General features: G+C 45.9%; 2 protein-coding genes across 7 annotated transcripts in view; one reads left to right on the top strand and one right to left on the bottom strand.

The window, feature by feature from the left end:
* tle2a (TLE family member 2, transcriptional corepressor a) overlaps window positions 1-15278 on the top strand; it is a 34293-nt gene extending 19015 nt beyond the window's left edge. The window contains exons 4-20 of one of the 3 annotated variants that reach the window (XM_072389617.1): window positions 1708-1752; window positions 3902-3964; window positions 4295-4336; window positions 4891-5098; window positions 5450-5466; window positions 6078-6173; window positions 6625-6669; window positions 8192-8353; window positions 8598-8718; window positions 9479-9675; window positions 10102-10178; window positions 10754-11003; window positions 11101-11348; window positions 11970-12117; window positions 12236-12386; window positions 12528-12604; window positions 12707-15278. In XM_072389617.1, coding sequence (XP_072245718.1) covers window positions 1708-1752; window positions 3902-3964; window positions 4295-4336; window positions 4891-5098; window positions 5450-5466; window positions 6078-6173; window positions 6625-6669; window positions 8192-8353; window positions 8598-8718; window positions 9479-9675; window positions 10102-10178; window positions 10754-11003; window positions 11101-11348; window positions 11970-12117; window positions 12236-12386; window positions 12528-12604; window positions 12707-12814 — 2055 coding nt within the window. In that variant the 3' untranslated portion in view covers window positions 12815-15278. Of the gene's footprint in view, window positions 1-1707; window positions 1753-3901; window positions 3965-4294; window positions 4400-4890; window positions 5099-5449; window positions 5467-6077; window positions 6174-6624; window positions 6670-8191; window positions 8354-8597; window positions 8719-9478; window positions 9676-10101; window positions 10179-10753; window positions 11004-11100; window positions 11349-11969; window positions 12118-12235; window positions 12387-12527; window positions 12605-12706 lie in introns of all 3 variants that reach the window. The other 2 variants (XM_072389616.1, XM_072389615.1) reach the window with 2 other exon arrangements.
* A 789-nt stretch (window positions 15279-16067) lies between these two features.
* tle2b (TLE family member 2, transcriptional corepressor b) overlaps window positions 16068-24635 on the bottom strand; it is a 70526-nt gene continuing 61958 nt past the window's right edge. For all 4 annotated transcript variants that reach the window (XM_072389611.1, XM_072389613.1, XM_072389612.1 and 1 more), the window contains 6 exons: window positions 24269-24518; window positions 23790-24037; window positions 23293-23440; window positions 21179-21329; window positions 20982-21058; window positions 16068-19240 (listed from right to left, as the gene is read on the bottom strand). In XM_072389611.1, coding sequence (XP_072245712.1) covers window positions 19133-19240; window positions 20982-21058; window positions 21179-21329; window positions 23293-23440; window positions 23790-24037; window positions 24269-24518 — 982 coding nt within the window. In that variant the 3' untranslated portion in view covers window positions 16068-19132. The remainder of the gene's footprint in view (window positions 19241-20981; window positions 21059-21178; window positions 21330-23292; window positions 23441-23789; window positions 24038-24268; window positions 24519-24635) is intronic.

The raw sequence follows: 24635 nt of genomic DNA, 5'->3' as shown, positions 1-24635 counted from the left end.
TTTTAATCCTTGGTGATTAAAATAATCTATACAAAGAATCTGGGCATCTTGCAATATTGGAGTACAGAGCAGGTCATAGAAGAGAATGAGACTGGATCATTTCATTAGATCTGGGCAAGGAAACAAAAGCATCAGAATGTGTTCCCTGTAACACCCGGATGCGTGAGGGACCAGAACTCCTCAAAAGCCTTCAACCCTCCAGTCTTGATCTACCTGTGATCGGAGCCATAAGCCACAGCTGATGGAGTGTGGGCTGCCCACAGCCTGCTGTGCCAAAAAAGAGCTCTGTGGTAGTCTTGGCTCAGACCCTGTACTTGTGAGGAGGAAGAGGGGGGGTTAGCTGGCATAAAATACAAGCCAGGTCTCCTCAAGCCGACTGATAATTTGGGGGAGTTTGGATGTTGCTTAGCAACAGGCGAAACTTGGCAAAGCAACTGCTAAGCAGAGCTGCCAGCTGCCAGGAAAGGCATCTTTTATGGAGGCTTACAGGCAAACGTACACAGACAGAGGAGTGTGCACGCACATGGCTCGGAAAGAAACCGCACTCGCGGCAAAGCACTCACTGCACATAGATGCACACGCCTACACAGTTGCAGACTTGTGCTATAAACACACACACACCTGCACTCGCACACATATGCGCGCTAACTTCCAAGAAAGATGTCTGGAGAGAGAGGACCCCTGCCATCTCCTCTCCCATCCTGCCAGCCTGTTCCGGCTGCCCAACTGCCAATCTCCTCTCTCCACTACCAGCCACGCTGAAAAGCAAATGTCAGCCTGTCACTTTTTAAGGCATTTGACTTTAGAATGTTCTTCTTTTTGTCCATTACTGAGGGAAGAGAGAGATCCTCAGCTGTCTGTCTCCGTGGCGTTCAGCGTCTCCTGCATTTCTCACACCTCCTTGTACTTTCAGATAAAAGCCAGGGTCAAATAGCTCACATTAGACATGATTATTGCAGTGGTCTGTCACCTTCCTCTGCCTGCCGACAATTTCCCTGCACCGCTGTGGGTTACTTTGGCTTCCGAAACATGCCCCAGGGTCATTTTAGTGCCACCGACTTTCAGCAGACTCAAGGTGAAATTAGTGATGATGTGCTTTTAGAGGCACTCGGTACATTAGAGTGCACATGCTCGGACTGCCATTGTTTGAAGGCGGCAAATAGGAATCTGAGTGGTTTAGGATGGTTGATTTCACTGCCGGAAAAGAAGCAACCAAGTGTGACTTTTATGCAAACATAACTCAGAAATCTGTGGAAGAAAAAGATGGAGCAAACAGTGGGAAAAGTGTCAATTTTCAACACAATTTCTACCTCTGTTGGATTCAAACGCAGTGAATAGAAGCGATTTTTTTTTTTCAAGTTGGTGGCAATCGGCTCTGATGTGTAACAAATATTAAATAGTACGTTTGTTTTAGCAGCAGATTATTCTAGCGTTGTTTTGTGCAACCTATTAGAGGTTTGGAGCGTTTCACACAACCTTCTAGCAGTGGGACATTAGAGAACGTAGGCAGACTTGCAAAGTTTATTATATTTCACGACGTCTTTGGTTTCTCACTGGATAAACTACATGGTTTCATTCATTCTTCGAGTGCATCGTTGGAAATGTTTGCTTTTTATAGAAAAACCCTGAAGCGCAGGAAAGTGTTCCACAGGCTCATACTCTTTGTGTCCAATCATTTATATTAACTGATCCTCTCCTTTGTTTCAGTATTATGAAATGTCCTACGGCCTTAACATTGAAATGCACAAACAGGTGAGTCAGCGCCAGTTCTCTTCCTTTCTGTTGCTTTTTCTTTTCTTTTCCTTCATCGCTTCCTGTCTTCTTTTTTTTTTTTTTTTTTTTTACCACCAATTATCTCTGCTCTGAATAACTAATGTTTTCAGGAAAGTCTATCTTTCTTTTTGATTGTTCAGTCAATTATCTGACAGACTTCCAGACAAATGTTATGCTGTGGAGGCATAAATAGGATCCACAAACAGAATTCATTTCTCATCTGTGGACAGATGAGCATGCTCTGCCCTCCCATCTTGCCCATCATTAATCCCTCTGTTACTCCCTCCTTCTGCCCTTTTATTCATCCTCCCAGCCCTCTCCTTGTGATCCCATTTCCCTTCCCCTCTTCCTTATTTCCTCCTATTTGTCTCTTTTCCTAATGCTCCTGTCTTAATCTGTTTTTTTTTTTTTCACCATCCCTGTCTCTCCTTCTCTTCACATGGACTTCCTTCCTTCTCTGTATCTGCTGTTTTTCCATGCCCCCTCCCTCCACCTCGGTCTCCTTGCAGACACAGTCCACGCTGAATTTCACTTTAAATCAGGTCACCGCTTTCCTGCCGTCTACTCTTTCTCTCACACTCTTCGTTCATTTCACCATCTCAATCGCTTTGCTTTTGACATGCTGCTGCTGCTACCCCCCCCCCCCCCCCGTCTCATCTTTCCTCCCCCGCCTCCCTTCTGTTTCTTTTTTCTCTATATCTATACTCCCTCCCACATCCTTCCTTCATTGGCTGTCATTTCCTCAACGCGATCTGCCCTTTTCCTCCTCTTCTCCTTCCTCCGCCTCCCCTTTTCATTTCCACTCTCTCATTTTGTCCTCCCCTCTTTATTCTCTGTCTGTAGATTGCTCATGTTCTCTCCTTCTCTCCCTTTCTCTCTCCTGAAGATGTCATTTAGTAGTTGGACTTCTCTAACAAGAAATCATTGTGTCTCCCTCGGGGTGGGGGGGGGGTGGGGGTGGGGGGGTGATGGATTCAGAGGAAGGAGAGCAGGGGTTGGAGGGGAGGGGAGTGGGTGGGGGCATGCTGGCTGGCTGAAAAATGTACAATGCAGGGAGGGAGAGATGGGAGCAAGTTAGGGGAATGAGAGAGGAAAAGCGAGAAAAAGGAGGGGTGGGAGTTCAGTCCGCCATCAATAAATCACTTAAGAGGGAAAGAGGATGGGGTGAGTGTGGGTATACATACAAAAGTGCCCTTGCATTCACATGCATTCTCACACTTTCTTGCACACACACACACACACACACACAGACATGCCAGAGTCTAGCTGTCAACAAGATAAACAACCTGCAGCCATAATGATGTTGTCATGATCTCTGCATGCATATCATTACTGGCCGTAGCAGCCTCGTTGGACCTGCCGTGGAGCATGTTTGTGTTCGTGCACATGTGTGCGCATATTAAACACGACATGGCTGTGTTTGTACTGTACTAATACCAGGGAGGAATGAAACAAGGAATGGATGGATGGATGAATGAATGGAAAGAGCAATAAATGGAGTGGGATGGGGGAAAAAAGATGGACAGAGAGATGGTCAAGAGGGAGCAATGAAGGGAGAATTGGCAATTGGTTGTGTTTTGGAGCAGATTGAGGCAGACACACACCCACAGCAAGATGCCCTGACCCCTGGCAGGAAGCAGCCACACACACACAAGCATGCAAAAATGCAAACACACTCGTAGACGAAACAGACATGCAAGGACCCGTCAAAAATATATACACAAACGCACACAAGATGGCGACTATTTTGTCTCCTTCACACACACACGCACACACACACACACGTGCGCGCGCTCTGTGTGGGCTGGCTGTGGCCGCAGCAGATGCTGTCCATGAATATTTTAGCCAAAGTCTCTGGCAGAGTTTCCATTTGCATGGACCAGATGTAAGCAGCTGAAATATTTACCACACTGGCCCTGCAAGAAGCAGGCCACAGACACACACTCTGTCTGTGTGTGTGTGTGTGTGTGTGTCTGTGCGTGTGCATATGTGTGTGTGTGTAACCTTCACGGGCATGTCAGTTTTCTTTTGTGTTCATCCTCAATCTTGAATGTGTGATCGTTTGTGTGTTTTATTCATCAAAGTGACAGTGTCTTTTTTTTTTTTTTTTTTTTCTTCCCCCTTTCAGACGGAGATTGCAAAGCGGTTGAACGTGATCTGCGCTCAGCTCATCCCCTTCCTGTCACAGGAGGTGGGACACACATACACTCACACTCGGTACTGCATTCAGCCTGTCTCTCCTTTTGTAAGAGCAACCCACACTGAGGAGGCGAACACACTCACACACAGAAGTGCGGATGGACAGAACTTCAAAGCACATTTCATTTCCCTCACACACCAAATGGTCGCATGCGTTCACGTGACGCTGAAAAGGGGGGAAGAAATATCCACCTCAGAGATGCTTTTGACTGTTTTTCTTTTCCTGATTATCAGACATTGTACATGTTAACATTAACTGAGTTTGAAATTGACTTGCCTCCTTTTTCAAGTGCCCTCACTGTCATCTTGGTTTGCTCCACAGCATCAGCAGCAGGTGGTCCAGGCCATGGAACGCGCCAAACAGGTGACCATGGGGGAGCTAAATGCTTCGATAGGGGTACGTGGGCTCCCCCCTCTGCCTCATAGCGTGTGTACCTTATACTCCCATATTTTATTTTATTTTTTTTCCTCTTTTTTTCTTTTCCTTTTTGTGAGGCAAATTTCCATTTCCCAACTTTCGGTGCTAACAAATTGGCTGACACCGCAGTTTTTTTTAGTTTTTTTTTTTTAAATGAAGGATTGGTTTAAGGTCTTGCTCAAGCGTCTCTACGCAGCGCCTGGAAAGCCAAAAATAAAAAAGACAAACGGCTAAATTATAAATTATATTCCTGGGAAATATAAACAGGCTTAAACAAGCAATATTTCACCATAGAGCTTTCAGTCCCAAAGCGCCACTGCCCTGATCTTTAGTGTCCTGTCACGCACATCGAGCACTTAGTTCCCTTCCTCTACTTCCTCCTTTCTTCCTCTTGATCATTTCCAGTGAGACCGCTTTCTTCAGTACTTGTAAGTCACCCAAATCTCTTTCTTGTGTCTCCTTTCTCTGTTTGGTTTCTTTTTCTGTTTTCCTCTCTGCAGCAGCAGCTTCAGGCCCAGCACCTCTCCCAGCATGCCCAGGGTTTGCCAGTGGGTCCACATCCATCAGGACTGCCCCACCCTGGACTAGCGCTTGGCGGAGGGTCCGGCCTCCTGGCCCTTTCTGGGGCTTTAGGGGCCCAGCTGGCTGCAAAGGATGAGAGAGCGCACCTGGAGGCAGTGGCTGCTGCTGCTGCAGAACACCACAGAGGTACAGGCACACGTTTAGAAGGTGCTGAGCACAAAGTGTAGAAGTTTCGTTGAGATTTGTGCTGGAGTCTGACTGCATTTTTGAAGATGGAAACATCTTGGTGAAATAAGAATAAACACTAAAGCTTGGCTTGGTGAATTGTGATGATTGGTTTTGCCTTGGAATTTTGGCAATGCAGAGGAGTGTTGCTGGTAATAACTCTCTTCTGGGATATTTTTACACTGAGTCATCAGCTGCAGGGTGATATAAAGTGATGGCAAATAATTTTGCATTTGTGTGTGTGTGTGTGTCCTTTCCTTCGTTTGCTCTCCTGCTGCTTGCCACCTCAATGTGTCTCCCTGGAATGAACAGACCGTGAAGCAGGACCAGTGAGTACAAATGACCCTTTTCTTCTGTAGTATTTACAAGTGTTGGCAAAAACATTTGTGAAAGCAGGTGTCAACTCCACAAAGGCTTTGGTCATTATAAAGAATAAAATAAAAAAAGTTGTATTTTCCTTGTTTTTAGAACTACAGAAAAGTTTTTCAGGTATGAAATTATACACGGGTTATGTTAGCTTTGTGCAGCTTTCAGACATCTCCACAATGTGCTTGATTGTATTGGTGAAAAAGGATGTGTCAAATCAAATCAAATGTGTGGGTGACAAAGCATGCTCCAGCCACTCTACAGTCTCCTCTGCTGCCTTAAAGAACCCCCCCCCCCTGAGTTGGCCAATCAATGCAGCCTGGTATTCTTTCACATTCATCTCTGCAGCTCATGAGCCTGACATGATTTATGCAGTCCTTCTCACCTCATTATCACCCTCTTCCTCCCACTCCACCCTCTTGCCCCCTCTTTTTTTTCTCTCTCTCCACTCCTTCATCCTTCCTACCTTCATCTCCTTCCCTATTTTGTGCCGCCCAACCCAAACCTCCCCTTTGCCCTGCTCTTGTTTCTCAATTCAATCCTCTTCCCTCCTGGTTTCCCCCCGTCTCTGCAGAGCTCTCTGTCCAACGGGGATAAGGGTCGCCCAGCAGACTACCTCAGCAATGGCAAGAAGAGGAAAGCTGATGAGAAGGAGTTCATGACAGACTATGTGAGGATGCTTTTGTAAAGCTCTTAAATGTTTGAGCAGCAGTAGGAAAGCTTCCCCCCCAACTCTGCCTGTCCTCGTCAGATAAGACTGGAGATGTTTGTGCGGTGGTTAACCAGCAGACTTTTGATACTTTGCTTTATTTTTCTTTTTGTTCTTTTTTTTTTACACATTATTTTAAACAATCTCGCATCCCGACGCTAAAACTGCGAAAGATCCGATATATTAATCCCTGAGGGTTTAATTTTAGAGAGATAGATTCATCTAGTTTTTTTTCAAGTACAGGATTATCAATGTTTGAGACCTGAAAATAGCTACCACAGACGCAAGCCTTTGATGTCACAACACTTGTTTTGTTTGTTGTTCCGAGTTGTGCATGTCCACATGGCATCTGCATACACCAGAGAGCAGAGCAGGGATATCTCATCTCGCCTTCCCTCTCTTTCTCTCACAGGGCAGCGATGCGGATAAGAGTGATGATAATTTGGTGGTGGACGAGGTTAGTAAGCGGCCGCTGGCCTCCGTTTGCCTCACTTGACCGCTTTCATCAGCATACATCATGTAAACATACCCAGCAGGACCATATGAATAGTAATAACAGTAATCCCCTGCAGCCCTCCTCTGCCTCTACCTGCCCCCATTTAGCTGCACACACACAGTCATAAAGTACACAGGAACACCAGTGCAACTGCAGTTTAAGCTGCCTGTATACTTTTTGAAGGCTTCTATGTACAGTGGGGTAGATGCGGCTGTGGAAGAGGAGTCAAATGAACAAATTAACTTCAATCTTGCTTTTTAAACCCAAACCACATTTGGTGTTGTTTTTTTTAATGCATACTTCATAGTACATTTTCTATGTGAGTCTCAGCCATGTTTTATTTTAAGGTCAGGATTTGAACGTTTTCCTGCTGTGACTCGGAAATGATGATTTCCCCGTTCACACGAAACGCAACATCATCTGTGCTGCTACTGGTAGAAAGCTCTGGAACATCGGTCAGTGGAAAGATGCTGAAATAAGAGGCCGCCTTCGCAGACCAAGCTGAAAGGATGGTGAAAAGCCATGTCTCAACAATAGCTACTTAGTCACCGACACCAGTGATGCACCAATGAAAAAAAGAAACCACAGAATTTCCCATAATTTCATAATTGGAAGTTTCAAGTGAAATGCCCTCCCTGCCAGCATGGATTTCCAGCTCAAAGTCAAACGAATCTCTCCAACCCTGACCTCATCATCCAACATGGCTGCCCAGTGCTTAAGAAGGTTTTGTGGACACACTAATCTAATCTGATCACTTGCAAGCAACATTTCAGAGAATTTCCCTAAAGATCAGATTTGAAAAACAAATCTGATTGATTTGCGGTCTGAACAAAGCCTCTGAAAGCTCGTGTGTTTGCGGGCTGTAATCTTCTAGGGTTCGTGACCCCTCGAGCTAGGTATTGAAAAAGTTTTGCTTTTTTTCCCTATTAAGTTGCAAAAAGCCTGACGCCAAAAAGCAGCTTTATGTTCTAATAGGTTGATTGCAGTTGGTTTGGAATGAATAAAAGGTGAGGAGTAATGGGAATGAGCAATAAAAGGATATGCGGTTCTTTTTTTAAGGAGCACTGAATAAGAATTAGAATGGGCTCCCTTGTTCATACTTGCTTTTAATGTGTTTGAGTGAAAAATAGTGGAGAGCAACATTACATACATACAGATCTCTGCTCTTAAAGAGATGAAAAAGTTCATCTAAAGTTCACGAAACTTCAGTCAGACAAACCATGAAAGTTTGTCTTCTTGGAGTAAAATTTCCTCCTTCAGCTACAGTGGAGGGACTGCGACATAAAGCAGGAATTTCATACAGAAGATGGCCGTTGCTTCACCGAGACGATTAGCTTTAGGTTTTCCAGACATTTAATTGCACAGGAATAGGACAGCACCAATTGCACGAGGCAGATGTGTTCTGTGTGAGGAACACGTCTTCTTTCGGTCTTGTTTAATTCAGTCATTATTTTTTTCTTTTAATTTCTTTTAATATATTCAGGACCCATCGTCCCCCCGCAGCGTGCAGTCCTACTCATCCAGGGAGAATGGTTTGGACAAGATGCCCCCATCCCGAAAGGAGGGCCCCCCTCAGGCCAGCCCCACCTCCCTGGCTTCGTCCAGCAGCGCCACCTCCCCCTCTCGTGGAAAAGAGCCCCCACAGGTAGTTGCAAACACAAATTGTGTTGAGTGTCTCCTTTACGTGTGCAGTCACACATCCGCTTTCTATGTATTTAAGCTCACACTGCTGTTTTGTTTGAGGTTGGTCTCTAAGTTGGAAATTCACTCCTCTGGTCCAGTGTACCCTCAGACATTTGTTTTGTCATGTACGTTTTTGGTTGTACTTTCTTTTACCTAGATTGATATTTTGTTATTTTTTTATAATGTGCCTTCCACATTACTTCCAGAGAGAGAAGTCCAGCACTCCAGGTATGAAGCCAGGGACCCCTATGTCTCAAGAGTCCAACACTCCAGGACCAAGTGGGCCCCCACAGTTCAGACCAGGCAAGCCTGGCGTTGACCCCCTCCGTAAGTGCACCTCCAAACTTCCAAATCATTACAGAAACTTTCACCGTTTACAAGGATCAGTTTCTAATAAAGGAATGCGTTTCTGTAAAGAGGGATTTATAGCCCGAACTGGCCTTGTTATACGAAGCAATTCTATCAACATTGGACCACAGTAGTTGGTATGAGTGTCAGCCAGCTCCCCACCACCAACCTCCATCTGGCCTTAATAAGCAGCTGTGGGCAAAAATATTCAGCATGCCTCACTTTTTAAATGGAAAGATTAGGTGAGGTGATGGACTGTGACTGTGAGCTGCTTCATAATGAGGCTCCATCTATTCCAGTGTATTTCCTTCTTTTTTTTTTTCCCCACACATCACCTGTTAGCTCTTGCTCCAATTTCGCACACGCTGTTATGCATGCGTGCGTACAGACACAATCCACCTACACGTGCAGACAGAAAATATAAATGATGTTCACGTGAACGCGGAGATGTTGCCGTCTCACTGCAGGGAGCAACAACGGCCAGCAGGGGTCAGTAGTGGTCCAGTGCTGCAGTTAGTGATGTTCTCCTGCCTTTTGTTGCTGGTTTTTCACAGCTTGTCAGTCACAACTGTCTCGCAGGCTTTGCAGAGGGAGTCGCCTTAATAGATTGTGTATCTCATTCCAGCCTACGCTAAGATTACTCATAACTCTCTTGAGTGATTGACGCCTTTTATTGTTTGCCTTCGTCTGTTATTTGTTCACTCTAACAATTCAAAACACGTTTCCCTCCCACCTCCAGCTCTGGGTCTGAGAAACCCCTTGGCGGTGCAGGGGGCGTATCCTCCAGGAGCTTTCGGTCTACCTCCACCGGGAGTGAACGGTGACCTGCCCGGGGCGGCGGGCTATGGCGCCGGCCTCCACTTAGTCTCCCCTCAGATGAACGGGGCCGCGGCGGCGGCAGCAGCTGCTGCCGCAGGCTATGGACGGTCCCCTGTGGTGAGTCTGCGGCTCTGCAGATAATTTGTCTTTGCAGTGTCACTGTCATATGGAATGCCTCAGCATATAAAGCTGTCTGAAGGAGGGACACACAAACATACACACATATATATATATATATATATATATATATATATATATATATATATATATATATATATATATATATATATATATATATATTTGATGTATTTTAGAGGGAGAGCAGCTACATTGTCATTTATCTTTAAAACTATTTTGCAAGCTATGACCTTGGCTCTTGAGAAGTCTCTGCTTCAAAATGATCCATTTTTTGTCTGATCTTTCTTCTCAAACTGTTTCTATATTTCCCATTTTAATGAGTTAACTCGTCTCATCACCACTTCTCTCCACCGAGCAAGTCAGTTTTTTTCTCACGTTATATTCAGGCACCTCTTTGTCTTCCAGGTGGGATATGAGTCTCCACACCCACATATGAGGGTCCCTGGGCTGCCCGCCAGCCTGCAGTCAGCCTCAGGGAAACCGTGAGTTTCCTCTTATTTGCCTATCAGTCAAATCTTCTCCTGTTTTCCCTCCAAGCCCAGTCTACTCTGATTGGTCAGTTCCAGTTTTTGTAGTCGTTAGTCAGAAACTTGAGTAAAGGCGATGGCTTCAAGAGACTCCACATAGAAAAATACACTTTTAGTTGTTTGTTTTTTTGTTTTTTTTCAGTTACCAGGATATCATAAGTCACACGGTGGTTTTTCTCTTTGATATTTCTGGTAAATGCACAAGTTGAAGCAGATGAGTCAAAGAAAACGCTGACTCGTGAAAGTTTTTGTTTTTGTCTGCCAAGCCAAACAGCTGGCATGTCCCACATGCCACTACAAGCAGTGAGCAGAAGCCAGAGAGCATAAAAGTCACAACTTTAGAACCCTCTTTGGTTTTCATTCAAACATTTTGTGCGTATTGTCTTTAGTGGCGCTCGTTCAAGTTTCACGCTGAAAATTCGTTTTCCGATTGGGAAGCTCAACGAAGTCCAAACACTAAAATGTTCTCCTTCATCTCTCTCCAAAGTGTGTCACTGCAGCCTTTAACTCATTTCTGCCTCCCCTCTCAGCGCCTACTCGTTCCATGTGAGCGCAGATGGTCAGATGCAGCCGGTGCCCTTCCCCCCCGACGCCCTGCTGGGTCCGGGAATCCCTCGGCACGCCCGTCAGATCCACTCGCTGAACCACGGAGAGGTGGTGTGCGCCGTCACCATCAGCACCTCGACGCGCCACGTCTACACTGGAGGCAAGGGCTGCGTCAAGGTGTGGGACATCAGCCAGCCGGGGAGCAAGAGCCCCATGGCCCAGCTGGACTGTCTGGTGAGACCTCTGGGATGTTTTGTCGCCGTTTTAATTCTGTTGTTAGAGTACTTAACTCACAGCAGTATGTATGTGTTTGTTTTCTGTGTCCAATCAGAACAGAGATAACTACATCCGCTCCTGCAAGCTGCTCTCTGACGGGCGAACCTTGATTGTTGGCGGGGAGGCCAGCACGCTGTCGATCTGGGATCTGGCCACGCCGACTCCCCGCATCAAGGCTGAGCTGACGTCGTCCGCTCCCGCCTGCTACGCTCTGGCCATCTCCCCCGACAACAAGGTCTGCTTCTCCTGCTGCAGCGACGGCAACATCGTCGTCTGGGACCTTCACAATCAGACGCTCGTCAGGTAAGAGGAGACGCAACTGACTCATAAGCAGCTATTTTCCTGCAGTCGGACGAGGAGAGCAGATGGAAACCAGGGACTATTGCCAGATTAATTTCAAGAAAGTTGGCAGAAAAGAAACGTGAGAGAAAGGAACAGAAGTTGGAGAGAGGAGCGAGTAATACAACCTGCACCTACAGTCATAAAGTAGAAAAACTGCAGTTTGGTAACCAAAGCAGAGACTTCTTTATTTTCTTTAAAGAGCCATACCAGTATTTTTTTTTGTTTGTTTTTGCTGACTTTAGCATCAACTTTAGCATCTAAATGTCTAAACTCATTTTTGATGCACTTAGTTTTTCTGTTTTGTTTTTTTTTCCCCATCATTAACTCTTTATCTCATAGAAGCTCATAAAGGGCAGCGTGCTACAAGTAAGCATTTGCTATGGACTCCATCTCACCTGCACTGGAGGGCTGTTTTTGATCCATCTCATTAAAGTGTATCCGTCTGATAAACCATTAAATTAATTAAGTAATACACCTATTTGGGGACGTCTTTTTGCTATGTTATCATGCAAAGTGAGGAAAGTGCTGTTAGAAAAAAGGGAAACGTGCACAGCTGATGTTCTGGTTCGTCTCCTCCTGCAGGCAGTTCCAGGGCCACACAGACGGAGCGAGCTGCATCGACATCTCCAACGATGGCACCAAGCTCTGGACAGGAGGCCTGGACAACACGGTCCGCTGCTGGGACCTCCGAGAGGGACGCCAGCTGCAGCAGCATGACTTCACCTCGCAGGTACCCCCAAAGTCACATAAAATGAGTTTTAACCTACCGAAGAGCTGCTGGTGATCATGATTGCGCTCCACCTCTCATCTTTCACCTTTTGCCCCCTCCTTCCTCTCTCCTCCTCCAGATCTTCTCTCTGGGCTACTGTCCGACAGGCGAGTGGCTGGCTGTTGGGATGGAGAGCAGCAACGTGGAGGTTCTGCACGTCTCCAAACCCGACAAGTACCAGCTGCACCTCCACGAGAGCTGCGTCCTGTCCCTAAAGTTCGCCTACTGCGGTACAAACACACGACCAATAGCTTGATTATATTTAGTGACTCTCCCATCATTCAGAAACTTCCTCTTTACCTGTCACTTTTTCACAAAAGCAGCTCCATATCTCCCCTCCCCTGAGGCTTTACTGTGTTTTTGTCCTGCAGGTAAATGGTTTGTGAGCACAGGAAAAGATAACCTTCTGAATGCATGGAGGACACCGTACGGATCCAGCATATTCCAGGTAGAGCATCAAGCCCTTGGTTTTATGTGGATTTTGACTTGAATAGCAGCAGCTGGACTGTTTTGAGATCTAAACTGACTTCCTCTCTGTGTCTGTGCTCAGTCCAAGGAGTCTTCGTCGGTTCTCAGCTGTGACATCTCTCCTGACGACCAGTTCATCGTGACTGGTTCCGGAGACAAGAAGGCCACAGTATACGAAGTCATCTACTGAACCCTGATTGGCTTGATACAGTAAACTACGAATCAGGGGGCGGAGCCAACGCTCCCTCCTGCACCAATGACTGTACAGAGCGTCGGTGGCATGGAAAACGAGAGACACTCAACTTGTACTTTGTTGTTTTGTTCAAGTTTGTGAGAAATAAGAGAAACAAGGAGGCACAAAGTCACATCTCTGGAAAAAAAACTAACTTTGATTTTAATGCTCTGAGAATGCTGGTTAGTTTATAGCTGCGCAGTTGTGGGATTCCTCCAAAGAACTTTTGTTTTTGTTTCAAATTTTTTTTCTTTTTTTTAAAAAAACAAAATCAAACCTCTGTAGTGAACAAGAAATTAGAAAAAGAAGAACAAAACGTATTTTTTTAGCTTTCCACTTTGTTTTTTGCCAACAGTTGGACTGTTTTCAGTGAAAAGGCACGGACGGTTTAAGGAAAAAACAGTGTATGAAGTCCAAGTCTGTTTCAGCTCGGCCCGGTTTGGCCTGGCCTGGTCCAGCTCGGTCCACAGCACAAGCCAGCAGCTGCTGGGATGGTCACCTGGGAGGTTTCCGGCTTCTTTAATTTTTTCCCCTCCTCGTTAGGTTTCAGCAGCAACATGATTGTATCATTTCTCGTGCGTATGTAACAGAGCGGGACGCGGCTGCCTCTGAAGCGTCCTGAGACTCGGATTGTCTTTGTTCTTTCCCCTTTTTTCTGTCTTTTTAAAAGAATGAAGATTAGCTTTCTTTTTCTTTTTTTGAGGATGTTTTAGGGGAAATCAACCTCAGACAGAAGAAAAACAAACTAAAGTCAGCTCAAACAACAAGTACTCTCCTCTGCTACGTCACCTTCATCTTTATGACTCAACATAAATGTGTTTTTCTAATGTCTTTGCTAGGGCACATATAGACTGACTGACCGGTATTTTCATAACTTCCATCATGATCCTTGAACCTTGCTATATATGAACATGTAAATAAAGTTCTCTAAAGGCAAACCAGGATGTTATCTGTGGCTTTGATTTGCTTTGAGATCACAGACAGGAGCATCTGTGAGGTCAACAGTTGTGCTCTTATTTATTTATCTCTCCAGGGACCAGAGTAACTGCAGCAGAAATGAGGTGGAGCTGATACCAAATGATGCACACTGCTGCTTGCCCCCCCCCCCCCCCCCAAGTCGGGCCCTTGGCAGGTTTGACTCAGAGGTTTCAAACTGGAAAAAGGAAGCAGATGTTGCACATTTGGAAAAGCGTGTTCTCACAGCATGGTGTCAGAAAGCATCTTAGAAATATTTAGATGAAAAATGACGGCTGTGGAAGGTGAGTACGCTCGCTGCTCTGCTTTCCTGTGAGGACTACTTTTCTCTCTGTTGTGAACGTCTACTTTGTCAGACGTGCGAGACGGTGTCCTGGGATTCAAACCCGCGTCATAAGCAAGCGATGATTCTCAGCTCCGTTGTGACGGGTGCTTTCAGTGAGTAATGCTGCATTACAGTTGAGTTTTTGTGCCGTGACAAAGGTGATCTGCAGTTCAACAGGCAGTTGAATGGAATTATTATAGCAATAATGCCCAAGAAGGAGTTCTTCAGTGATAATGGATCATGGAGAATGTTCTGCCGAGACAAAGCTTTAAGTGTGCGAGAGGAGAACCAGCGGAGACGCACAAGTGAGGCATTTATCCTCTACTCCAGGCAGACTGTTAGCATACCCGTGGACGCTAATGTGTTTCACTTCTTTTGGAGCAAAGCTGAAATGTAGTTTGAACTGGAGCTTCGGACATTTTTAAAAAGCAACTTGCTGCTTTTAATACTCGCAGTCACAGCACTGATCAAGGCCACAATGGCTCCTGTGTAGTTTGGTGAAGTGCGACTGGATCAAGACGCAGATCGCTCACCTGACCTCTGATTTTTAGCTACACCGCTCGGCTGAAACTTTCAGCAGGATTAATGAATTTTCAGTACCTCATTAAAGCAGAATAGACCTTATCCGTCAGTGTTATAGCAGGATCGTCTCTGGCACACGGCACCAATTCTGATGGAGCAGTTCTCCGAATATGCCATGAATCAGAATCTCGGCTGCCAATTAAAAGGCAAAGCCTTTGAAGGTGTGTGTGTGTGTATGGGTTTTAAATTTATGCCCAACCTATTGGTTTCTTTTCTTTAAAAATTAAAAAAAAATCTACAAATATTGAAATGTGTGTAAATTAGCTGCTTTATTTGATGTTTGTGTGAATTATTCACAGAAACTTCCAACACTGGTCACACTCCAGGAATCAAACTTGATAACCTAGAGTATCATTTTTAGTTTTGTTTTTTTTTCCTTTTAAACTGTGTTTTGTCAGTGTTATGCTCTTTCAAATGAAACCGCATCGATGATTGCTTTGTTGTTACTGTGACGGGGTGGAGAAGCCTTCACTGTGTGCCATTGAAAGTGGACTAAACTGGTTGTCACTGTGTTGCGAATAAAGATTTCCTCTTTTGGTTCTATTTGGTCTTTTCTTTGGGCATCCTAATTTAAGGGGAAAGGCTGAGGAGCTGCAGCCACTCTGGCGGCATGTGAGGCTTTACCTAATGCTGTTATCAGTTCTGGATGAAAAGGGGTTTGTGTTGTAAGCTTCCACTGATTGAGCAAGTCTTTTTTTTTTTTTCTTTTCCTTTTGACTCTCATTTCATAAGCAGCTTTCGAGAATGAGGCAGGGAGCCTCGGCAGACAGCACAGGAACTTTACCCAGAAAGGAAGAATGTTGGGAGGAATTAAGCCGGTTTCCACTGCAGGGACCATGGTGCAAGTGGAAGTTCCGGGGAAATGATGCTGCTATTCAGAACTGAAAGTTCAGAAACTCTTCAGGGGTGGGACACGCAGTGGCAGATATTTTTTGACTGGTCAAGCAGCGGCCGGATTATATTTCAGCCACATGGAGTTACAGAGGAAAGCATGTGACAGATGAGCCGGTCTAACTGGGAATTTTTTGCTGCTGGAACTGGAAACGCAGGCTTTTTCTTTCTATTTTCCCCATATGTCAGCAGACGGGGGAAATGCACACAGGATCCTTTCAGTTCCCTGGGAAAGGAGAAAAGAAAAATGACCAAAAACAATCATCGCGACACATCCAAGAATCTGTTTTGCAGAACCTGCAACGTTCTCAGTTGAATCTTGTTTGGAAAGGAGCTAGAAAGAGCCAGGAAGAGACCATAAGTGGAGTTAAAGTGTGAATATTGGATTAGCATCCATGTGTAAAGATGGCTGTTGACGACAGACTCAGCAGACGCATGAAAGGATGAACACAAATTTGGTTTATTTTCCACACACAGTATTTCTTGTACAGCACAAGGGAAAGTCGTCAGGAGGGAAGACACAGTGCATTAAAAAAAAAAAGGAAAAAAAAAAGTTCCTTGGCTTTTCAAAAGAGAAACTTAACATGAGTTTGTAAAACAAAACGAAAATTAACCTTATTTTTGTTGTTTTTTTCTTCTTCACACTGTTGGAACAGACACCACAGGCAGAGGAGAGAGATGTTACACAGCAGAAGAAATGTCCCACGTACTCACGCAACACCACCAAATGCATAGCCAATTATACAGCATCATTTTTTTGAGTAGCGCACGAGCTTGTGGACGAGAGTGACGTTTGGGGCTGCCTGTGACTGTCGGAAAAGAAAAACGAGGCAGGCAAAGGCGTGAAACTGTACATATCGCGAGACTCCTCGCTGCCGTCGCAGAAGCCTCTTGTGATTCTTGCATTTCTAATTGGGCGCTGTAGCAGTGAACGGACTAATCTCTCTAAAAAAAACCGAACCGCAAACTGCAACATCAAATGAGTCCTTCTGAAAGGCGGTGGCGGTGAGGCCGCTCACCTTCCCCTTTAGATAAAACTGAGGTTTTCATCGTGTTGGCGGGGCAAAGCATGCAGTGAAAGTGGAACCTCTGCGATGGTTAAATCTATAGCGCCAAGTTGCAGCCAATGCCTCGACGGAAATAAGAGTTAATACCACATCATAAAGAGTTAAAACAGGGCAAGGTACACTTACTACCACTTTGTAAAAAGGGGGAATGAAATATAAACAACAAACAGTGGACAAGAGGGGCTCTTCTCCCGTTTGGAGAGTCTTATTTTTTGTCTATACACTGAAATGCCGACGCTGTGGCCAAGGATAAAAAGGTTCACTCATTAAATAAGAAAAGAAAGATTTAAAAAAATACTTTCCCCCCACCTGTGTTCCCTTGGACTTTCTGTCTCCGCGTGTGGGTGCATCCCTCTCTGAACCCCGACACACAAACATATCGTTACACGACACGAGCAACCACTAGTCATAGAAAATACTGAAATGAACGTGTCACAAAAAAAAAAAGATAAAATAAAGAAAGGAAATCTTGAAACGTGCCCGTTCGGTCTAAACATTGGTGACACGCGCTCTCCAGAAGCAGGGCTCTGACGTACTCTGCCTGCAAGGTTGGGGATATCATACAAAGAGGACCCGAAAGCAAGAGACGGGTTCAAAGAATTAAGTTTGACTTTTGTGGGGGTTTTTTTTTCTTATTCGCTCGGTTGCCAATAATTGGCGGAGGAGATCGATAGCCTGCATAGTAATGGTGGTTAGCTCGTGCTAACAGCTAACCCTCATGTCTGTCCAAAAGCACATTCTCCTGCCCGCTCACATCTCAGTTGTCTGAAGGCAAGTGTAGAGGTTTAGGTGCCGACCTATTTCTCCACCAGGCCCAGTCACTTACCAGCAAGCTTATGTGTTGCTGGGCAACCGCCTCGGATCAAGAATCACGAGACACTTTGCTTATTCCACACTGTGGGATCAAACAAACAAGATGCAGCGTATTAATTAGTGATCTTGGATGGGGGGGCTTGTTAGTAGCAGAAGGCTACTTGTTCCTCCTTGTTTTCAGACCGTGGGCTCGGTTAACTTCACGTTTGGCCTCCAAACACGAGAGGAGTGCGGATTCAATTCAAATCTCGGCAAGAAAGCGATAAAAGTCTACTTAGAAATAATGTTAAAGTTTTAGCATCTCAATTAATAAAAAAAAATTTTAAAAAGTTTATCAAACAAGAGTTCGCCAGAGCTGCGTGAGGTGTCAGGCGGGCAGAAATGGAGATAAAGACTCTGATAAACACGTAATCTCGTCTAAATGAAAGCAGCAACTAGTCGCGTAATATTTGAAAGGAATCGGATTAGTCGCTGTTTAGTTAGCTGCTGATGACAGAGTAATCGCATGGTGTTAATTTGTCCCCTTGTATGCCTTACAGTGAGGTTGGCGTGCTGCTACTTCATCAAGCTGACAGCACCTTTTAATGAGAGTGAGAGCAGCGCCTGGTGTCAGGAGAACAATCCAGAGGAATTAGAAGGAACAGCTCGGCGGATGTTCTCTGTTTGTGTCTCTGGGCCCTGGGAGAATCCCATCGACTCTGCTGCTCATTAGACGCTGCCTTTGTCAGACCAAAATAAAATAGATATTAAGCAGTGAGACGAAGAGCGCTGCGGTGAATGTTTAATTGGGTGCTGGGTGTGTTGTGTGTTTTTCTCCCTTCATACATTCACCTCGAGGGGGTGTTATCAGAGTGTGTGTGTGTGTGTGTGTGTTCTGTCACCTGGTGACGCGCAGCTCATGTATTTGTGTGTCTGAGCCGGTTTGGTGTCAGTGTTTGTGAGAATCTGAAGCGGGCCCCCTTCCATCTCGGAGCGCCATCGTTCCCCAGCTCCCGACACCTCTCGCTGGGGAGATCGAGCTGCGGCGTCAGCCTCATTAAGGCCTCCACTGTCTGGCTAATGAATCGATTGTGTGGTATCAGTGCTCCTGGCTGGCACTCCCACAGTGCCGCTCCTCGCCTTCTCTGGGGGCCTCCTTTCCACTGAGCTCTTAATCAGGAAACAGCCCTAATTACCCAGCCTCCCCCCTTCATTGCTCTTCCTTCCGCACTCTGGCTTTCTCTACTCGTCTTTCCCCTCTTTCTCCACACAACTGTATCTTTACACTCCACCGCCCTCTTCCTTTGTCCTTCTTATCTTGCTGTTTCACATTCTGCCTCTCTCTGCTATCATGCCTCATTCCTTGCGCTAAAAGCAGGAGGATGAGGAGGGGAGGGTGAGGAGGATTTGGGAGCTTCTACAGTAGCTTATATCACAGCGAAACAGGAGGCAGGGGTGAAGTTTTAGGGCGGAGGGTCAGGAGGACTCAAGAGAACTGAGACGGTTGCTGTTGCTGATGTAAGATCAGGAACAGTTGATGGGACAACTAGTTGCCCATCACCCCTAACCTCCACAAAGAGAGAAAAAAAAACAAAACAGAAAAGAAAAATCTCCAAAGTGTCTCTTCCCATTTCATCCTGGCTCTCAGTACACCACCTCGTACACCGTGGCCTTCTTGTCCCCGGAGCCCGTCACTATGTACTTGTCGTCTGGGGAGACGTCGCAGCTCAGCACAGACGAAGACTCCTTGGACTGCGAGCGGGTGAGACGGCCGGTGACAGATGGAGAGAAACAAACACAAAGAGAGAGAGCTGTCAGAAAAGATGACTCATCACTTAATACTCGATCACACAAGACATCTCCACACAGTCAGCAATTATTTCCCAACAGACAACTGCACAGCTCCAGGATGCTGACTCATTCGTCTGCTTCAGTGTGACACATGCAGCTTCTCTCTCCTTCCCTTGCGACACGCCGCCTCATTAAGAGCAGGTTCAAGCAGAGCGAGTCTGACGGCTGCATGAACTGACTAAACGTCGGATCCTGCCTTTTCATTTGCCTTAGTTTTCCCCCTCTATGTATAAAAACCCGACCTGGGCAACTGGCTTTAGATGAGCTTCTCCAACACCTCCTCCTCCTACTACTGCTCCATCATCATTTATCTTTCCAGCTCTCACCCCTGACTCTCCCCCTCCCTTCACCCAGCGCTCTCTCTCTCATGTCGACTCCTCCCGCTCCTCTCTAAACTCCTCCTTTCCTCTCCTCCTCCTCTCCCCACTTTGCTACAGGCACAGCAGATCTGTCAGCTCGTTGAGGTGAGAGGCCATCTCACTCAGGAATCCGCAAACTAAACCAACACTGCAGGAAGGAAAAAGAAGGGCGTCCAGGAGGGGAGGGGGGTGCAATGGGAGACCAAGTACCTGACATCTTAGAGGGAAACTGACAAAATGTCTCAGACAATCTTGCGATACAAGTAAACCTGCCTAAATTTTAGATATCAGCAAAACAACTCTGCTCGGGGCAATAATAAGATGTGTGAAAACACTAGAGAGCAATCTATCGTACATTTGTTTGTACAATGGATCTGTGTTGATAAGGCTGTGTTCTGTATGGCATTTGTTGTGTTGTAATTTTCCCTTTGTGAAAATGTATGATTAAAATGGGAAAGATTGTGCCAAGGAGCAGAAACAGAGGGAGGGGGGGGGGGGGGGACAAAAAAAAAAGAGAGACAGAAAAAAGTGACTTAGTAAATGACAAGGAGGACTGAGCAAGGAGAGGATGGCAATAAACAAAACGACAAGGTCAGTGAAGAAAGGCAGCGGAGAGGTTCAAAGAGATTAGGAGAAAAAGATAATAATGAGAAAGCACGGAGGGAGAAAGGGCAACAGTAAAAGGAGGCGTAAGGAAAGAGAAAAAGGGAACGAGAGAAGAGTGGGGCTTTAAAAAGAAGCAAGGAGACGGAAACAGGAAAGGACAGTGATAAACCAGGAAGAAGGAGGAGGAGGAGGAGAGAGCTGCTCTGTATAACACTGTGACAGGAGGGAGCTGTTTGGCAGGAGCAACGTTTGGCATTTGGATAACAAAGAAAGATAGCCAGCATTCTCCTTTCAGTCCGCAGGGAGAAGCAGGAGGCGCCAACCCTGCTGCCCACTGTAGCTTACACAAACATGACAGCCACACCGCTCACACACACACACACACACACAAAATGCTCAGTTCATATGTACCCTCATCTCCCTTCTCCAGTTTCATTCACACCCAGAGGTCCTGTCTCAGCACAAAGTAACGCATCCCTGAATATGTGGGATTCACTGCAAGGTGGAACTGTGACGCAGGGTTGTTTCCCGCGTGCATGTGCCTGGCAGCCCGCACACTCTGATAAACGTGTGAGTAGAGTTTAAGGGAAGAAAACTATGTTTAAAGTCCAAAGGTGCGCATGACTTAGTATTTACACACCGTTTATTTAGGAACCGTACCGAGCATCGACCCTCACCTGGAAAATACTCGCTCCATATGGTGTCCTCCACGCATTCAACAGATTGTCTTTTCCTGTGCTCACGAACCACTTTCCTAGAAGAAGAAAAAAAAAACCCACAGACACAAATATCACCATATGTTAGGAGAAGTGTGGGGCGGACCGAGGTGCTGCCTCGTAGGCCCGAGGAGAGGTTTGTGCTTTTGTGTTTGTACCGCAGTAGGCGAACTTTAGGGACAGGACGCAGCTCTCGTGAAGGTGCAGCTGGTACTTGTCGGGTTTGGAGACGTGCAGAACCTCCACGTTGCTGCTCTCCATCCCCACAGCCAGCCACTCGCCTGTCGGACAGTAGCCCAGAGAGAAGATCTGGAGGAGGAGAGAGGGGTGAAGGAAAGGTGGGTTGGATTAAAAACAGGTAAATGTAGGCAGGATGAAAACGACGGATAAAACACAGAAGGGACGGGAGGAGAAGGGGCGAAAGCGCCATGGTTTAACAAATGAAAACACAGGAATGAAAGAAGAGGTGTGGGAACAGAGGATGAGGGAGGAAGAAAGATAAGGTCGATGGAGGAATGAGAACAATGGGAGGAGGGAGGGAGAGCAGATGAAGGAATCAAGTAGGGATGAGGGATTGTAGCACAAAAGAGAGATAATATGAAGGTGTTGAGTGAATGCAGAAACAAGGAGAGTTAACGGGAGAAAAATGGCAACGTGGAATGATGGGAACAAGATAAACGGAGAGACAGAGGGAGAATTCCAAAAGAATGAGAGAAGGTGGCAGATGTCGAGAGACGGAAAACGACAGAGAAAGTCATTACATGGTGGATCGAAACTCATTTGACAAGTGTGGTCAACTCCATTGTCCTGTTGTGACAGAGAAGAGTGAAGAAGAAACAGACGTCTGTGTGTGTAAACTTGCAAGGTGGAGTCACGCTGGCGTCTGTGGAGGCTCTAATCTCTGCAGGGAGCAGCGTTTTTATGTGTATTTACTGTTCTGTTGCACATCTACTGGATACATTACACATCCTTTGTATTATCTGCAGGACCAAACCAGTATTTTCATTATCTTTATTAGTTCAAATATGGTTTGATTTTTCTGCTCAAGTGTCATTAAATGCAAACGTTTAACCAGACAAAACATTTCTGTTGGGTGTCATTATCTCAGCGAGTAAATGTTGGTCTGATTACCAAACAAATTTCTCGATTCATTTAATTCACTGAGAGACGACTTTTTATTTAAATTTTTCACAATTTTAAACTATAAAAGGAAAAGGACACAAAGTGGCAACATTCCTATTTGATAAGTATCACAGCTCACAAGACTTTTTACAGTCAGCTCAGTGTCTTTCAGTTCCTGTTTGGGGGATTTTTGCTCATTCCTTCTGCCAAACCATTCTAGTTCACAGAGATTCTTGGGCCATCACGGATGCACTGCCCATCTGAGGTCTATCGTCAGATTTTCAATGATGTCTAGATGAGAGGACAATGAAGGCTACAGTAAAACCTTCAGCTCGCACCTTCCAAGTTATTCCATTGAGGACTTTTAGATGTGTTTATTACATCCTGTTAGATGTAACCTCTTCTCATCCTCAGCTTTTCTACCGACTCTATTCTTCTCTTTACTAGACAAACGCTCCCCTGCAGCACAGGCAACACAGCAACGGTCAATCCACCCCGTGCTTAATTATTGGAGAGGCGTACGTTTCATTTAAAAAAAAATTTAAAATCCAAACATACTTTTGCTTTGACACATCTAGAGGCTACACTTGAAAACGTTTGATGGTGAATTTTTTGTGGCGAGGATACAGGAAACGTCTGGCCAGCCCTCAACGGCTTTTCGGCTCTCTGAGGTGTGGCTTTGCAGAACAATAATGCACCACCAATCTGATGAATTTAACTGAATGTCTTTTTGAGTAACCTGAGGGTTTTGATTTGCAACGTTGAGCAATCCTACAAGCAGTTGTTTATTGTCCTAAGTAGTTATCCTACTTTCACAGTTCTAGACCGCTGTTCAGAGGAGTCCATGATTGCTGGGAATCACCTGGCTTTGAGGACTGTGAGCAAAGCAAAAGATTATGCTTCAAACAGGGCAATTAAGTTCTGAGACTCGGAAGTTCTTGAGGCTCCCAAACTTTTATTTGTATCACTCTAAAACAGTATCCAGAATGTCAAAATGTTTTAGTGTATATTCCACTGTTGACAGACACCAACATTTTTGCATGCTACCGTACATGACAATGTGCTGCAAGAGCCAGTAAGGCTGTCGGATGACATCGTGTGGCAGTGCATGAACCAGGTTCATACTGTATCCATTTAGCTGCATCTGTACCTGCGAGGTGAAGTCATGCTGCTGCAGCTGGCGTCCCTCTCGGAGGTCCCAGCAGCGGACCGTGTTGTCCAGGCCTCCTGTCCAGAGCTTGGTGCCGTCGTTGGAGATGTCGATGCAGCTCGCTCCGTCTGTGTGGCCCTGGAACTGCCTGTCGGACAGGAGACACACAAGAGCTTCTGAGAAGAAAAGCACACACACATCTGCAAACACAGAAATGCTGGAGACTTATGTGCGCCTCTTTGCTTCTTTTCTGCCAGAGGTGTCAAACTGAATATATGTTAATCCTGCTTTCCCTGAGGCTCCCAGCTCCCTCACCATGTGATCCTTTCTTTCTGTCTATAACCTAACCTCAGTGTTCCCTCCCCTCTTTTCCGGAGTTGTTTTTCTCGATTCTTGCCAGAACCTTGCTGTTATTCTGTCTATATCCCCTATGGCATGTTTATTTAAATGTTTTATTGACCGTCTTCCGTTTTTTCTTGGTTTCTTCTTTGTCTTACCTGACGAGCGTCTGATTGTGAAGGTCCCAGACGACGATGTTGCCGTCGCTGCAGCAGGAGAAGCAGACCTTGTTGTCGGGGGAGATGGCCAGAGCGTAGCAGGCGGGAGCGGACGACGTCAGCTCAGCCTTGATGCGGGGAGTCGGCGTGGCCAGATCCCAGATCGACAGCGTGCTGGCCTCCCCGCCAACAATCAAGGTTCGCCCGTCGGGGAGGATTTTGCAGGAGCGGATGTAGTTATCCCTATTCTGATTGGAAAAGAAAAAGTAACTGGATCAGGGAGAAAATACACTGTAAGACTTTAGAGAGCGGATGATGACACTTGGGACATTCAGGAAATCAGTGTGGACAAGAAGGATGACACGGTCAAAAAAAAAAAAAACCCTCACACTGCTCAGTGAACATGTTGAATTTGTTTGCATGAGATAACGTGTGTTTGTCAGTGTATCCATCCCAAGCTTAATCCTCTACGGTCTCACCAGACAGTCCAGCTGGGCCATGGGGCTCTTGCTCCCCGGCTGGCTGATGTCCCACACCTTGACGCAGCCCTTGCCTCCAGTGTAGACGTGGCGCGTCGAGGTGCTGATGGTGACGGCGCACACCACCTCTCCGTGGTTCAGCGTGTGGATCTGACGGGCGTGCCGAGGGATTCCCGGACCCAGCAGGGCGTCGGGTGGAAACGGCACCGGCTGCATCTGACCATCTGCGCTCACATGGAACGAGTAGGCGCTGAGAGGGACAGAAGGAAAAGAAAAGATAGAAACTGATCCTTCAGAATGGAAAACAAACTGTGAAGGGGACTGAAGTGAAATGTGCCTGTAAAGAAGATGAAATCGATCAATCGAG

This window comes from Leuresthes tenuis, unplaced genomic scaffold (genome assembly GCF_036924035.1).
Source record: "Leuresthes tenuis unplaced genomic scaffold, fLeuTen1.0.hap1 SCAF_7, whole genome shotgun sequence".
In the NCBI taxonomy this organism is placed as follows: Eukaryota; Metazoa; Chordata; class Actinopteri; order Atheriniformes; family Atherinopsidae; genus Leuresthes; species Leuresthes tenuis.
This window is presented reverse-complemented; position numbering and strand designations above follow the sequence as displayed.